Consider the following 17,218-nt stretch of genomic DNA (forward strand, 5'->3'; position numbering starts at 1 on the left):
TCGTTCATAAATATCAGTCACAAGGAATCTCGGTGGTCAGGAAAAATGGGTTTTGTGTCATGCCAGCGTAAGCTGATGCTTCGTCCGTTTTTCTTCGTTCGTTTGGCAACAGCTTGGATTTGGCTGGGCAAAACGAATAAATTATCTTTCGTGCGTGACGTACGAAAGGGTTCTAAATAAAACAGCAGAAAATTGCTTTGCTCGAAATGCATACAAAGCAGTAAAGCGGATTACAAACAAATCATGACCATACGTGCCGTCTTTTTGGGTAAGCTTGATCGGTCCATTTCAACGGCGGCTAGGTTCCCATTTCATGCGCGCCCAGTTGATGTCACGCCCCATTTACTGACCTGCCTTTCAAATCCACAAACTGTTGGTGAATTTTTCGTTCAGGCACAACATACAGTGGTTGTGCAGAAAGTGAAATGTGATAATCCATTGTGTGCACGCTTCAACCGTCCAGATTTAGCGTATAAGTAAAAAGAGACATACCACAACCATTCATGTTAAAGCCCGGTTTGCAACCATCTTCTGCGCACCTTTGAGATTAGTGTGACGTAGGTTCCGAATCGCGTCAGGGAAATTGGTCAACATTGGTGGTCAGAAATCGACTGATTCTAGATTTACTAGCTTTAGGTATCCAGATGCAATGGCCTTATCCAGTATGATGATATGAATCTTGCTTCCTTCACTACTGAGTAACTAGGCATTTTATTGTGAAAGGTGTTCAAGGAGAGTTTCGCAACTTTGTCAGGGCGTTTCATCAGTAGTTTTCACTTAGGTTGTTCCATAGAGTTATTAAAATGTACCAAACAGAAAGGTTGGAAAACTGTTCTCAAACTCTTGTGGCGCTTTACTAAATTAACCTTAGTGGGCCCACAGAAATTTAGGTCGTTCGTCATCCGAAGTTATGACACTACCCAACCAGAAATAGTTAATTTGCCACTCATCTGACATTCACTTAATTTTATCGGCACATGACATGCGGAGTAACAAGGTTAAAACAACAGGGCTGTTTGTACTCCAGTCGATGATAATAAAAACGGAACTCACGGGACTGGTACAGGCGTAACCAAGATTACAACAGTTCCATTAACATGACTCTGAACAAAGGCTTGTTGCACGACATCAAAAAACGTCATTTCAACAACTTTGACTTAACCATGGTGCCGAAGTCCTTTTGTGCTTTTCAGAACTGCAAGACCATAGATTGTTTAAAAGAAACGTTCATCATTTAGATGTGAAGCACTGAAGAGTTTGATTCCCTATCGAGTCCGTTAGACATACCAGCACAAACGCAAAAGTAGGGCAATGCTTCTTAGAGCAGCACATAAAAGTGTGGGTTGTGGTTTCCCTCACATTTTGGATAGTATACTTCCAGTATATACTTGAAACTAGGGCAGTTTTTGATAGTACGCTTGATGTCAAGGAACAAACTTCTCAACTCGATTTGGATTCAGCACAGATAAGCACCCATTTTTCTGCATCCACACTTCAAGCTTTTCATAACTACGCCTTTCTTATCTTGAGAGGCGTAAATAGAACTAATCTAGTTAAAGGTGGTCCATTTTTATTCGTTTCCCACCAATGAGTGCTTTTCTCTAGGTCCTCTTGAAACGGAAGGCAAAAAACAGAACAGGAAAACGAGTTGGAAATTTTGGCTCTACAAAACTCCATCTGTTTCACAAAACAAAAATAATAAACGCTTTTGGCAAAGAAGTCAAATTATTCGTATCCAAACACAGCAAGGATGTTTTAAAGTTAAGTTTATCCTACTGGTTATCCCCGGTGTGCATTTCTGAAAATTTCTAACGAGCTTGACAAGCGAAGTTCCCACAGACAGATTTTGTCCCATGGCTAATGCAACAAAGCGTGAAATTTAACGTACAGTATGATCGTAGTTTTTTAGCTAATAAACACACTTAAGATGGCCACCGTCAAGAGATAAAAACCAGTCGCGTGAGGAGATGTTTAACTAAATGCCCTAGATCCGTAGGTATGTTCTTAGAAGGTCAAATTAAGGTCGTTGGGTTCTGTTGAAAACAGGCCACGGGATATTGCTTGGCTAAAATTAAGCTGTCAACAGTTGTCAGTGAAACGGCTACAGTATCGTCGAAACCACAGGTCTTATCACTTGCTGTTTCTTGTACATACCTTCACAGACCACATACCTAAATTGCACTGGTTGTAGCCGGGTAGATTCTGTGCCCCAAATTGCAAAGCGTAGTTTAGACAAATTTGACTTAGGCAATTTCTACCGTAAATGAGTAGTTACGTATTAAGACCGGTCAGCAGTTAGACTATGTAAGGTAAAGGCTAATCGATTGCTGAAGCGATTCAAGTGTGAAAGATCACCTAGATGCCAAGAATTTTGTCTAGATTCAACCAGCGCGAGACACCGACCATGCTTTTAATGAGCATGGATGAATATACTGTGAAAGTTTTTCTTGCCTTAATCGGAGGTAATTACTGACCGAAGAGGCCGCCAACTTTTTCTAGTTTACCGCAGATTCTTCTTCTTAGGTGACAGTTATCAAAAGCAAGGGTGAACGCCGAATAACCGGTAAAAGAAGAACAGAGGAAACTTGGAACGGAAGCTATTTCAGTCAGTGGGATTTCGCATACATATTTAGCCTTAAGCTGCCTGAAGAAATTCAATATTTATTGTCCGTTATGTGAAAACTGTATGTCGGATGGAATACAATAGTCAAGGTGATTATTTTTGTTTTATTCACTAAACATTCTAGCAGCGAAATGGGGTATTATCAACTGAGGTGACTTGATCAGTGCGTAGCAAATTAGCGGCGCATGATGTTGCTTCAGCTTATAGGATTTACTTTTCTAATAGTACTAAAAAGCTTAATCACCAAGTTCCCTGTGTATAGCGGAAATCAGCTGAGTGTAACGCGTTCACAACAGGCAGGCGAATAATTGGTAAATGAAGCAGAAGAAACATAACCTACAGAAACATAAGTTTAAGGCGACGGGGCCGTATGCCGCACACGTCTTCTGCCAAAAGAAGTACCGCTTCCCTTTCATAATCACAGATGAAGGCATTTTACGAGGCAAAATTAAAGCTGTCGGTTCCGTGGAATCTTACCGCCATTTCGGATGGGACTCTCACTGTTGTTCAGTTCGGGAACGGTGAAACCCCACTTGTATGACAAAATTGTCCTCAATGACAGGCATACCGTTACTGCCTATCTTGCAACCTAGTTGGTGTATGTCACTCATTTTGTGGTGAAACCGTGTTAGGGAGTGTACACAACCAATGCTAGAACAATCTTATCGATACAGAATCATTCCAACGTGATCCGGTAAGCTTAGTTTAATGCCGTTTTAAGACGCAAATTCGCTGTTTTCGGTTGCTTTGCATAACGGTATAAGAATACGTTTACTCCACCTATCTATCTTCTTCTGCATGGTTAGATATAATTTAACCGTCAGTATTTAGTATTGCCACTAGTGATGATGCTTCCATCGAACGTCGTATCATTGTGTTACATCACACCAGTTCGGTACGCTCAAAAGCATACGCGGCCAACTCCATAGCCACACGCCACATGGTCGGGTTCCATTGACGATTTTTCAAAATGCACTGAAGTAAACGGGTAAGTAGTAAATACCTATGATGTATATCCAGCATTTTCTATCACATTTGTGTGACCGAAAAGTAGTTTGAATACAGTAATCTTCTAGATGGCAGTGAAATGCTACTTATATTCTACCGATTTAACTACTTCTTGGATCTAACCAGGATGACTTAATGTTTAGGTTTGGTCCCTACTGGGGGTTTTCAGCTCCACAAATGTAGACGGATACATCAACTTACACTGAGTCTCTTAATTATCAAGCGGCAATATTGCCATGGACAGGAAGGCTCATTTAGGATTCTCGCAAAGACGCGCAACAGTTGGAGTTGGAGTGACGACCTGAAGTGTGCCCTGGTATATTATCTAGCCCTCATTTAAGCATACATGTAACATGGGTTAGAAGAATCCAGAAGATCATTCACGCCGAAGATGTTACCACCTGTTACGGCATACTAAAAACTAATGGTCAGTGTTCCTTTGAGCGTATACGAAGGTAATCAATTTTGCAAAAATTGGAACTTATCTTATATCACAAACGCCGCCCTGATAACTTTTGACCAAAATGCGAGTGCAACTAATGTCATTGTAGTTTGAAAACTACTTTAGAAAACCCGATTATTGTTTTGATGATTTACTTTACGGAAGAAGCACACAGCGCAATCGCGCTTTATCAATGTGCGTAACTAATTCCGCTAAAATGCACAAGTGGCTGCATCAAGGGAACGAAGCAAAAGCCAAAACTTATTGTCATCAATCGTTTCTTTTGGGCACACGGATAATGAAGTATTCTGCGAGCTGTCATAGGGTAACCTAGAATGGTTGACTTAGAGTGTGATCCTTCCGGTCCATCTAACGGCTAATTACATAAAATAGGCCACTGTCATTTGACGCAGGCTTGAGCATATTGGACAAAACATTTCTGCTCGGGTAAGTGCCTCTATTATTATTACATAACAAAAATTAGGTTGCTCATAGGATAATATGTTATGCCTTGGCATGAAATTAACCCTAAGTAAACACGTTTGTTTGACCAGTGATTACACAGTGTCTGGCCACATCAACGAACCCTCAGGGAGTATTGGCACCGCTAAAACTGATATGCCGGATTACGATCAAATGTATAACACTTATTTCAAAATCGGTGTTATTTAGAAAGCTGAATGAAATTAATGCAGATCGTGAGGCTGTGTAGTCATTCCCAAGCGCCAAGTCATTCACTTGCAACTTCCGTCCAGCGCAGGCGGTTTGCAATCAAGAACAAGAAAGGAGGTCAAAAGAGCTACTGGGTTCATAATCGTAGATGGATGAACCAGAAACTCCACAGGCTTGCGTGTAAAATCAGCTCTAACATCTGAAAAATCATGTTTCAGAAATGAACACGTTGGCTGTGAAGGTTGCACCCGTTTTGAACCAGAGGAGTGTTACAGCAAGCAAACCTGAAAATACTGTTATGCTAGTCGCGCGTAGACGTAAGCTCTTGCATCCACTCACGTAAGCATTTATTCGCAGTCCACATGTTCAGGGTAACTGATCTCAATCAGTTTGTCTAACATGCCACCATACTTGTATCTTGTTAAATTGGTTGAATGTTCGCATCGAAATGTTTCACCGCCTGCTGCATCTTGTTTATGACCATATTTATACTTCACACAGGAGGCATACACCCAGATCACCTACATAATTCAGGTGCATTGGTTTCTTATATAATGGATAACCCAAAATCCAAAACGGATTGCACAGACTGATCTTTAGTTTCTTCAATTATTGTGAAGGCTCACTATGCATATCTTATTACCAACCAACTGTTCCAGGTTACAGGTGAATTTGAGACTGCTCAAGTCCAAGTCTGACGTTTACACAAACAGGGTGATAGTTTCAATCGACCTCGCATTTGAAATCTTTTCTTCCGTAACCTCGTACGATTCAACAACACAGTTACCGGTATTGGTGTGTTTTGAGACTGTTGCGGTGAGTAAGTGCCAGTTCCAGCTCGTCTATGAGTGATCTTCTACCGGGAATCTCGTTTCCGTGAACTCATAACCTCACTTTTTGACAAATAAGCATTTATCAAAGTTAACCTGTGAGACTCAAGGCTGGAATGTAGTAGATACTCCGATAAAATCTACCGAGACGTTTACGGATAATGCTGTTTGGAGGGAAACCTGTAGGAATTGAAACTGTGCGTTGGAAAGATGTAAGACGGAACAAATGGCATTAATATTATCACTGTCACAGAGGCAGAAGTAACCAAACTTGACCTCATGGATTCCGACGTACTACTTGCAACCCCAAAAGTTTTCGCTTGATGAAGAATCTATTAGATAGTCTCTTATGTTTTGGTTTCACATTCAACAAGCGTCAAACTTTTTTCTAAAATACTCTTTCTGGAGTCAAAAAAAGATTTAATCAGTGTTGGCTGTTCATAATTATGTTTCTAAAGATATTTTGGTCATCGATTGTCACCACAACTGTTAAAGTCTATCCTGCACGTAAATAGCACATTAGTTGTCTGCAACCTTCGAAACGACTTGTTTCCACTTGCTAATATATCAATGTCCTAGTTCCGCATACCAATCCAAAACTATTGACAAGACCGTGATATTAGAACTGAGTTAGCCATTTTTCAACATGGTTATCGATTCACTGGTTATGCTACGCAGAAATGATGTCTTTGCGTGACTGATGTACATCAGCAGAATGGTAGACTAGAACAGAGTGGAGTGATAATTATATTTTTGTAGAGCAAAATGCAGTTGACGTGTCGAGTGAAGTTACGTCGAACCCGCTTGAACTGCTGAGTAGTGCACAACTTGAGGGTTAGGAAGCTGTTGTGTTCTATTAGGCATGGATGTGCTTTGGTTCCGAAGTTAGGCTTTGCTTAGATGCACATCGGGTATAATCGCAAAAGCGATGGACGGAGTTTCATCCACACGGCGTTGCTTTCATATGGTATTAGTAGCACAAAAGTGCACCGACTATTTGTGTATCATATAAAATGAGCATAACATTAGCTGTTAGTATCTTCTGTAAATTATACGCCCTTTCACACAAAGTTGTCTCCTTGCAATCCCGGCGGCAAAATTTCGAGAAAAATGTGACGTTTTTTGCAGGAAAATAATTACGTTAATTGGAAAAGTAAGTAGTGGGGCTCAAACCAGAAGATACAGCAAGAAGGTCGTACACAAAGCTTTCTTCGCTGTTGGTAAATCTTCACCTAATAAGGTGTGAATTTGTAATTTATCAGCTTTGCTATCACCTATCGAAGAAATTTGAGGGACGAGGAAGTTTAAGAAAGCCATGTTGAGTTTATTTAAGTGAGTCTAATTCCACGATCGGCCTATCCATTTGAGAAAACCACTCCTCTACTCTACTACTCCGGATTGTGATACTTTTGAAGAGAAACAAAAGGGGTTAAAAAGTGGTTTTGGTCAAATGTTGTTTCACTATCACTCCTAATCCCAAAATCCAAGCAACTCAAGAAATCCAATTCGTATACTGTCCAGAATTCTTATACTTCCAGATCTGCCAGTGTTTCCTCCACTGCTAATGGTTCACAATAACGCTGAAACAGATTTGTAATACTCCTTTTAGCTGCATCACCATACCTAGTAAACCAATAAACAATGTGAATAATTGCTAGATGTTTTTTATAGGCATTTCTCTGTAGTTCCATAGCAGGTCCTAGTTACTTTCAGAAGTAAAAAGTCTTCTGGATATTTTCTCCGATTCAGCTGTGCCCAGAGGACGACAATGTCTGTCAAACCTAATCGTGTGCGCAAATTTCAGTGGGTACTTCTTAATACACTTCTTTCCATGTCTCTTGAAAACTCTCTTTTGCTTTCTCCATGTGTTTTACTCTCCTCTGACCACGCAAAGTGCAATAGTGTGTACTATTTCGGACGGTCAGACTCCTATTTTCGCTCAAAACTGGGTTTCAAATGTCCAGTGCGCTTCACATACACGCGAAGTCCATTAATTTATATAAGGCTCACCAATAAGCACCCCCGAACAACGTTCCCTCAAGCAGCACCCACACAGGCAACCTTGAGATTGAACGTATCATAGGACCGTATGGCTTCTCATGGGCCATATATGTAACAATGTGCCAGGCTGAAAATTCGGTTGCTGGATTGTGTTGGTAATTGAACTACCGTTCTGAGTGCCTTATTTGTCATTTTTGTGAGTTCTTTGCTTTACCCAGCTTTACCTCGGCCTCCGTTTCCACCTGGAAATCACCTGCTTTTAAGGCGACCAATCACATAACCTAACGTCACCAAGCTTGGAAGAAAGGGGAAGCCGTATAGAGGTAATTAAGCTGTTACCCATAAGCGACTGATAAAAGTCGGTGTCACCTGGAGCAGTTTCTAGGGCTAGAAAGGCTTTCAGTGATGTATGAAAGAAGTTAAGGTAACTGTTCCCCTTGTTTCTGTATTTTAGGTGGAGCTGTCCACGTACTGTACGGCCAAACTAATCTGAACGACCCAGATGCCATGAGCTAAACTTCGGCTGTCAACATAGCTGCCGTTTTTTCCACCACTTTCAAGGAACCTGAGTACCGGAGGTCACTACATGTGACACGATTCTCAGAGGAAATCGTGAAATCTCCCAGTGCACCACAGCTATCTTCCCAACTATTTTTTTGTCAGCCACAGCGAACCAAATCGTGGGGAGAAGGCCACCTGTGACGTGACTATATCCATTCCCTGAATTTGATATGAGACGCGATAAACACAAGAAGAAATACTTAAATATGTGCTATAGGATACCAATGTTCTTTGACAGCCGAACAGAACCCAGTATCTTTGTAACCGGAGGTCTATGTACATCAAGGAATTTATGAGTTCACGAGTAACAAGCTTCGCGTGACTGCCACTTTGTAGTTTGGCTTAGCTGAAGCGGATAAGATGTGCTAATGAGAACGCATCCAGCCAAAACTCATTTGTTTAAACTGCATGAACATTCCCCAAAGCAGCCTCTTCGCATGATTCCACAACGGCCGTCTTCAAGGTTCGTGTGTACCAAAGCGTTGAGTAATTTTTAGTAAACACACACAACAAACCTTCCAAGGTATCCGTTAAAGTATTTTTGGTGACGGATAAGGGAACTATTAGCATACCCCTGTAAATAGTACATTGCCAAAAAGGGGAGAGAAATAGATATAATGAGTCCTTCGTGAGTACGCACCTAAAAACATAGATAACAGTTCTGGCGGATCAACAGAACTTTTACTGTTATCTGTGGCATTCTACTGTGAGGGTGGACACCAGCCAGAGTGATCCGAAACACATATGCCACATACTAATATCATGTTGTTGCTTATCTTCCTTGAAGCTAGTGAGGTCGAGCAATCCTTAGGTAAATGTGTACAGCATGTAGTGAAATAAAATTTTGGTCACCTTTCGACAAAATGTTCACATGTAATGATAGAGAATGAATGCATGTGGTGAGCTGGTGGTTGACAAGTAACATTCAGAGAAATACACCTCAGAGATGGCGTAAATGCAACAAATATTGGGGGCACTGCGACAAAGGATGCCCACGTACATTGCCAATATTTCTTGTTGATTTGCCCCTTTGGTTTGAATGGGTTAATTAAGTAAGGGGGCGTGACAAACGGGCGATGACGGACGGCTACAAATCCATTTGGTATGTACACTGTCGTCTGTGAGAGCTATGTTGTGCGTGAGAATAAATTTTCATTTAATTCCACCGATTCATGCTACAACTGACCTGATTCTCTCCCAAATAGTGATGAAGCAAATTGAAGGTGCATTTCAGACTGAACAGCACTTTCAAATGGGATACAGGCAGTGAAAAAAATCTATTGTATCGGAGATTTTATCAGAGTCACTGGTCGTCACGCTCAAGATGGAGGCGGAATTTTCCGAAGAGACACAACAAAGCTTTTGCTCTTTCCGGAAACTTAACCGGACCGACAAATCTACATTCCTACTATCACTCCGACTAAGCAGCGCTGTGCCAAAATGGAGGAGATAAAGTGTACCAAAATAAACATTTTCAAGTTCTGAATCCAGATGAGTGATTACTCCATAGTCAGAGCAGTGAAAATTGTTATCATGTCAAGAGGTCACCTACATCAAACGTCGCAGACCAAATCATAGAGATGCTGAGGCGAAATGAGCGAATTATGTCATTTGAAGCCATCCCATTTGCACAGTACCCTGGAAGGGGGGTCCTACACATTTTCGTCTGCTCCAGATTTCCAATACTGGCATATTCTCTTTTCTCCAGAGGACCTTACTGGAAGGTATGTATTTTGTCAACTAACGACAGCGTTTCGCCGCAATTGGTTAAGTAGGTTTTAATTGGTGGCTGAAAACGTGAGTACATTGATCTCTGGTGTTCATTACTCACGGACGATCGAATACCCTTATACTAACGTGATGGTCGGTTACACGCAAATAAATAAAAGTTAAATTAGAGCGCACGTGTCGCATGTGCCCAGTTTGTTTTATGATTGGACAAACATCATTTAACTTTTTTCCATTGATAAAAACGCCAAGTTTTATAAAATGTTTTATTTCGGGTTTCACGCACCTGATGTTTTATTTTTGCGGCTACATGCCACTACTTTGGTCGTGCACAAAAAGTAATATTTTTCTTTTAGCAAATAAGAATAGTATTCTTCTTGTGTGCTAATGTCAATGGAAAATTGACAAAACACGCCAACCGCCAGTCTCACGCCGTCTAATACACGCGATTTAGGTGTAGTACAGTCCTTCAATCCTACTGGAACACTCATTAACAAATGCATTGCACTTATACTTGGTTCCGATTTTTGGGTGATTAGTGATAGGTAATTAGTTAGGAGTGGTTTACACTAGTTTGCCATGTAGTTGAATAATAAGTGCTAAATATTACTCCTGTCCGAAGAGTGTGCACCCAGAAAATCGGTTGAAGTGGCACCTTCGTCGGAAACCAATTTTTCAAGGCGAAAGGTTGTACCTCCTGGTTCTAGGTTTTCTATTTTCAGCAACAGAGGAGATGACAATCAAACAGGCCGAAGTTTCGACTGGGTTAGTTCAGAGCAAATGCAATGAAAAAACAGAATGGATTGAAATTTATGTCCGAACTTTTTGAATCCGTGATGATGACCTTAATAAAATAACGTTCATAGCAACAGGAATTTCCGGTCAAATAAGAGATGACAGTTGTTAAGATATCGTGTAGCTAAATGCTACCTCTGCATGACTTTCAATTTTCAGTGTAAATTTTTTCTCTGCTAGAAAATCCATGATTTCAAAGGTTGACTCCAGACAGCTCGTTTTCGAAACAAGTGGTGCATAGGTATTCCATCCACCAATCCTGTTGGCGACATGATCGATCGTTTGCTCTTTAATGTTTGATGTGCGCAGTCTAAGAAATTCGTTTATAGAACTCTATTTGTACCATATTTACCATCCCAATGCGGTCCACTTGAAGGGGCGAAATGCTGCCCACAATTTCAGGTGAGATCTTACAATCAGCAAAAGTGATGAGCAACGACCAGCTGCGAAAAATTCACGGTATTCCCGCCTTCATTATTTAATTGATGGGACAGACTCATGATCGCTTCAATCTCAAAAGTCTAGCTACGTTGAACGGATACGGAAGAATATGGATAGCGCTGAACACAAGTACTATTGGTAGGACTGAGATCATTTTGACAGATATATAGAGCTGCGCAACGCTACTAATGAGTGAACACGACACCTACCAAACTGCTATAGTGGCCGGACGGCCAAATTATGTCTCCCCTAGCAATCACACAAACAGTCTTGTCATAGCAAGCAAACGGCGTTTTCTGCCATGCGCCTGTTTTGAGGAGAAATCCATCTCTCGTAATAAAAAGGAATTCAGGACTGGGAAAAGACGTTCCCTCCTCGTTAAGCCCTAGAATTCACTCAGAAATGGACTCACCAAAGCGAGAGTTAAACTAAAATTGACCGTCTTCAATGTCGAATTCCGCAAACGGAGTCTCCTATTTTCCCTGAATAAGTGTAAGGTATTGATGCGAGATGTGTAATCTTCAAGAGAAGACTACAAAAATAATCGAAATATCGGTTAACACTGAATTTCTGAAAGCAAGGACTGTATGCGTTGTTCATTTAAAAAAAAGTTGGACTCAAAAGGATACGTTGAGAGACGGATTTAGCCTTTTCCGACTCTGAGAATGTCTGCCTGTATCTCACACGTAATCCTACACATCGGATGTACGGTTTGTTTGCCCTCTACTAGACAAGTTGCTCAACATTTGTAACAGTGATTAGGCTGAACGTAGAATGTACCAACTCACATTAAAAATAGTTTCAAGTTCAAACTAGGGTAATAAACTACTTTCGTTGCCGTCTTTTAGGGCATGGGATTACTTTTCACATTGTATAATGTGAGTCATTGTTTCTACAACACGTTTTGTCATTTTGTATATTACGGTATCAATACCTGCCTAGTCGGTGCAGGAAAACTTGCTCATTGGGGACTAAACGCTTTTCAACTTACGATTGGCTGTTTTTAACACGAGTGTCCACTTGACCAAATCGGCCATACTTGCATCCTCATCCTAAGTAAAAACGAATGTCAAATCGCCTTTTGTTTATTGGTATCAAAGGATAACGTATATTAGACATTATTATAATGCCAGATAAAGGAAAATATAAATGAATTTTGCATCCAAAAGAAACTTGTGCGACCTCTGAACTTGAACTGGCCTACGAAACATCTGGTCCCACAAGTCTGTCTGACATTGACGTCATGACCCATTGACCTACCCCTCACCCAACCCCCTTCCTTTGACTTCTATTTTTCTAAAGTGTAGCCCCGATCTTAACCTTTTCCACGTGATTTCTGCTACCATATAAATTTGTGATGTATTAGCCAAGATGAACAATCACAGAAAACAAGCTTTGTTCGCTACCTTCTTCGTTCTCATGAGTTTGATGGACTCGGCATTATTTAAACTGAGGCAAAGCAAAACCATTTTTGTTTCATTGATAAAATACAGTCAGGCCTCCAATCGAAGCACAGTAAAAACCCATGAGGTGCAGTGAATGGGGAAGAACACCCACCTAAAAGTTTTTGGCGTGCTTAATCACATTTTCGCTGAAAACCAAAAAGACTCATTCCCATGTTTACATTGGAAACACCGGGGCATTTAGTTACATATATTTCTCAGTTTCTCGGTATAAATAATGCAAACTTTCGGGAAGGTTTGGAAATCGTTCGGTGGAATAATAGCTAGATAACGTTTTGCTTTTGATAAACAAGCTTTCTAAGGCTGATAGAGTAGGTAACTAGGTGTGCCTATTTTTAAGGCGGATTGAAAACTAAACAGTAAAACCTTTTTCGATTAGCACTCTAGATCAGTATGCTGAGGCGCTAACACAACAACGTTTGTTAGTACAAAATGAATTAGCCTAGACGTCCTCATTCGAATGAGTATCAACCACCAACACTGGTTATTTGGACGTGGACCAACCAATGGGCCGTTTTATTGCATTTTTTCCCATTGGGGAGTGAGTCTGATCCATCAGAATATGCAGCGAGCACATCAAGTGAAAAATCTCTCTTCATTTTGGGAAAAACGACGTGAGGTTTCAGCCTGATTATGTCAGAGTACAACGCAACCAAAATGTGAAGAAATAAGGGCAGAGGCGATTTGGAAGTGAACTACAACAGCAAAGTAGTTTAGGATGAATGGATTAGTCATATTTATCGTTTAAACCTATCACCTCCGGAACCCAGGAGGTCGATTGGGTTGTTTCTTGAAAAATCATTCATCATTCATTTTCCAGTCTGTTTCACTCGGTTGTTTCACGAAAGTGCTCTATATTTTAAGTTTCGTTAACCCTCTTCTGTACACTTACTACTCTGGTCAGCCAATTTAAGCGGACAAACATCTAGACGAATCCAATGAATCTATATAATTTTACAATAATGGCAGACAACCCCGATGAGCTTTTGCATATGTGAGATATGGTGCTGTCACATCCTGACTGATTAATTGCATTGTTAGTAGCAGTCACTCCGTGCGTTTCGTATTAATTTTTCTCCAAAACTCTGTTAATAAAGTGAATCACAGGTGATTGTTTCCACTGCCTTTTGATTCTAATAATCTTCAGTGAGTTGGGAAGGTGCCTGGGTATCACGGAGATTTTCGGGTCAATCTTTCTTTGGAAGAACAAAAGATGGGTTGGATAATGCGCGCCAATGGTCGGGTAAATATTACTGACTGACAATCAGCTTTGCGAGCATCTTTCATTCAAAATAGCTGCCATCTACGGGATGATCATAGTCAAAAGCGAATATTTTCAGCTGTCTTTTGAACTCTTCCCTGGAAGACAAGCTAGAAGTGATCCTAAGAGAGTAAGTTGGAATACATATCACAGTTGGTAATTGATCAGGTGGCTGTTGATCTGTTCGCAGAGCTTGGCCATTGGTTTGCAAACGTTTCGTCACCATTCGAGGAGACATCTTCAGTGCGCTGTTGGTTGGGTAGTTCCTCTCTTCGTGCCCGCGCTTATATAGTCTACAGAGAGCAGCCTTTGCGCTGTAACCTGGATTCTGATTGGCCCGTTCTTGATCTGTATTGCGTCGTGGTCGGCTTCTCTGTTGGTTTGTGGCGTGCCCCCTATTTTTAGTAGCCTGCCGTTCTATTGATTTCTTCTTTGAGTCCTTGTTCGGCCTCGCGTTCTGTGGTTCTGGGTTTCCTTTGTCCTCAGAGGCTGGTAGGCAGGATCAATCTCAATGTGTCTGTTTATTGCTCCACCAGTGGAGTACCACGCCTCCATAAACTCGCGTTCTTTCTTTGTTCTTGCCTGGCCCAGTATTCTGACGTTATTCCAGTCGAAATGGTGTCCTTCCCCATCTTCGTGTGCAGAGATGAGAGAGAATTGTTCATGTCTCTTGGTGACGAGCTTGTGTTCGGTGATTCTGGTTAACAGTTTCCTCCCTGTTTGTCCCACGTAGTGTTTTTCACAATCGTTGCATTGAATTTTGTAGATAACATTTGTCTTTTCTATCGCATTAAATGTCCCCTTTGGTTTTGATAATACTCTTCGCAGCGTGTCAGTCGGTCTGTGGGCCACTTTTATGGCATGCTGTCGTAATATCCTGGCGGTCATCTCCGAAATGTTCTTGATATATGGTAATGTGATTGTTTTGCTTGTGTTTCTGGTTGTCGCGTTGGTTGAATTGCATTTTCTCAGAGATCTCCAGATGAAATTCCTTGGGTAACCGTTCCTTTGAAAGATTCTGTATAGGCGTTTCTCTTCTTTTACTTTAGATTCTACTGTGTTGCAGTGTGTTTCAGTTCGCTTCAATAGTATCCGGATGCAGCTCTGTTTGTGGCACTTTGGGTGGTTGCTGTCGTAGCTCAGAATTTGATCCGTGTGCGTAGCTTTTCTGTGGACTTCCGTTTGCATTTGTCCATTCGACAACCTTGTGACGAGGACATCTAAAACCGCCAGCTTGTTGTTGTTTTCTTCTTCCATGGTGAACTTGATGTCATCGGAGACACTTTTTATCAATTGGATTGCTCGTTGTAGTTCTCTCTTCTTGATGATGACAAAAGTGTCGTCTACAGAACGTACCCGAAGCTTCCGGCTGATGTCCGGCAACACGGTCCTCTCCAGTTTTTGCATTGCGATCTCGGCGATGAACCCTGAAATTGGGAACCCATTGGTGCTGCTTTCAATTGTTCGTAGTATTCACCGTTGAATTCGAAGTACGTGGTCAAACAGAGGCTGAGCAAACCAATTGCCAAGCTGGGCGAACAGATCAACAGCCACCTGATCAATTACCAACCAATACACCCGAGCTACCAATATTCCAACACATTACCAACATATCACAGTGTTTAAAGTAAAAAATACTTACGGAATGATAATTGGCTTCTGACTGAATGAGGAATCTGAAGTGCACACTCGCGGCACTTATGAAGACACCATTTTATCCATGTTGCAGAGGAAATTTCACCTAACGGTGCGTCACACACAAAGATAAAGGCTCCAACTAAACTTTGTAACAAAACTTTCACAAGAATTAAAGTGCTTGCATGCCAAATGACCAGTTATAACAATTTAGTGAGTAGATAGATAGTTGGAGCAGAGGAAATGAGTTTTAAAATCCGAAAGAGTAACTGGGTCCACCACCGTTTTCCTACTTTACCAACCAGTAAGACAATTAAGTGTCGGATTATCTTCAGTTTCTTCATAGATAAAAGCGTGACACAATATTTCCCTGAGATGTACCATTCATTTAGAAGAATGTATGACATTTTGCAACTATTCACCGAATAGTGCACACCCTCTCACGAGGAATCGTTAGGAAATGCAAGATTTATTCTATGCTTTGTTAGGAAGTATGCTATTAAGACTGTCAAATGTATTCGGGTTTGGGGGCATTCTTTCCAGACATAATAATGTACATAACCCAAAAGACTGCTTCAAGTATAAAAAGCCTGAAGAGTGTTTGAAATGTAAGCAGCAATCCCTCTCAAACTGACTGAACAGCACTATGAGATCATTTAGCTGATTGTGTAAAAAATCAGCTGGATAATGTTTTGTTACTTTTCCCTCTGGTTATGGATTACAAGCGCTGTCAGATTAAATGCAAAGAGGGAAGTTCAAAATAGGACTAGAGGGCAATTCTAAAGAGATTCCCAATAGTGCTGATGGTAGGGAATTTAAATAAGATGCCTTCAGATTGCGTGACATGAAACAGCGGCGACTCAAAATGCAAATGTAAAATTGATGATGATCGCCGGCAAGTTAACGGCCGAAACTGCCAAACGTATGGCTCACTATGTGGATGATCCTAAGGGAAGTTACTGCCCCACAATCGTCTAAATTCCAAAGTAGCTCTTTCGACCGACAGTACTTTGAGTTGATTCCTGATATACGTTTGAAAAACGTTTGACTTGATCAGGTCTTCCGTTTCTTTAAAACCAATTCTGTCCTTCTTTTGAAGATTTTCGAGCACCTGTGAAGTTAACACGTTTTCTAAACTTAAGCCGGTAGCAATCAACACTAAGCATCAGAGGCGATTTTCTGAGTGCCATTCAGGTTATCAGCAATTAGTGAATCAAGATTCATGAAAGCGGTAGTCCAAAAAACTCAAACACCAGTAGGAAACTAACAGGGTTCACAGCAATGTCCTGTCCACTATTCACGTGTGTTCCTTTCTGTGGGTGCGTTTACCACTGCTACGGTGTTTAGATGTAAACATCAAAACCGCGTTCTGACAGGCGGCAGATCTGATTGGTTCAAGAGGATACCGACAATTTACGGATTTAGGCAAGTTTCGTGGACCTAGTGAAACCCAATACTCGAAGGAACAATAGTTCCCAAAAGGATTTACAAGAAGGAATCGATGTGAGCTATAGGTACCGTTTTCGTGGGGTGAGGAAGCCTTTAAGCTATGTATGGTGTCACCAAACATCATATGCTGAAGTTCTAAAAGAATGAAGCTTGTTCAGTGGGTCTATTATCTATTCGTTTAGTTGTACACAAAGCAACAAGCAACGAAACGCATACAGCTGGTTTAATGGCACCTTTAACGCAGAGCATCATTGGTTTGTTTCCTTAAAAAATTTCAAATTCGCAGTCAGTAACTCCCTATCATCCATG

General features: G+C 41.0%; 2 protein-coding genes across 2 annotated transcripts in view; both read right to left on the minus strand.

Moving 5' to 3' along the window:
* T265_01381 (hypothetical protein) overlaps positions 1–14,063 on the minus strand; it is a gene marked incomplete at both ends in the record, with an annotated part of 38,553 nt that extends 24,490 nt beyond the window's left edge. The window contains 2 exons of the mRNA XM_009165407.1: positions 3,512–3,598; positions 13,872–14,063. Of these exons, the coding sequence (XP_009163671.1) occupies positions 3,512–3,598; positions 13,872–14,063 (279 nt within the window). The remainder of the gene's footprint in view (positions 1–3,511; positions 3,599–13,871) is intronic.
* Positions 14,064–14,242: 179 nt separating this feature from the next.
* Positions 14,243–17,218, minus strand: part of T265_01382 (hypothetical protein) — a gene marked incomplete at both ends in the record, with an annotated part of 49,796 nt that continues 46,820 nt past the window's right edge. Inside the window, one exon of the mRNA XM_009165408.1 lies at positions 14,243–15,252. Within this exon, the coding sequence (XP_009163672.1) occupies positions 14,243–15,252 (1,010 nt within the window). The remainder of the gene's footprint in view (positions 15,253–17,218) is intronic.

The sequence above is a fragment of the Opisthorchis viverrini genome (assembly GCF_000715545.1).
Source record: "Opisthorchis viverrini unplaced genomic scaffold opera_v5_15, whole genome shotgun sequence".
Lineage (NCBI taxonomy): Eukaryota > Metazoa > Platyhelminthes > Trematoda > Opisthorchiida > Opisthorchiidae > Opisthorchis > Opisthorchis viverrini.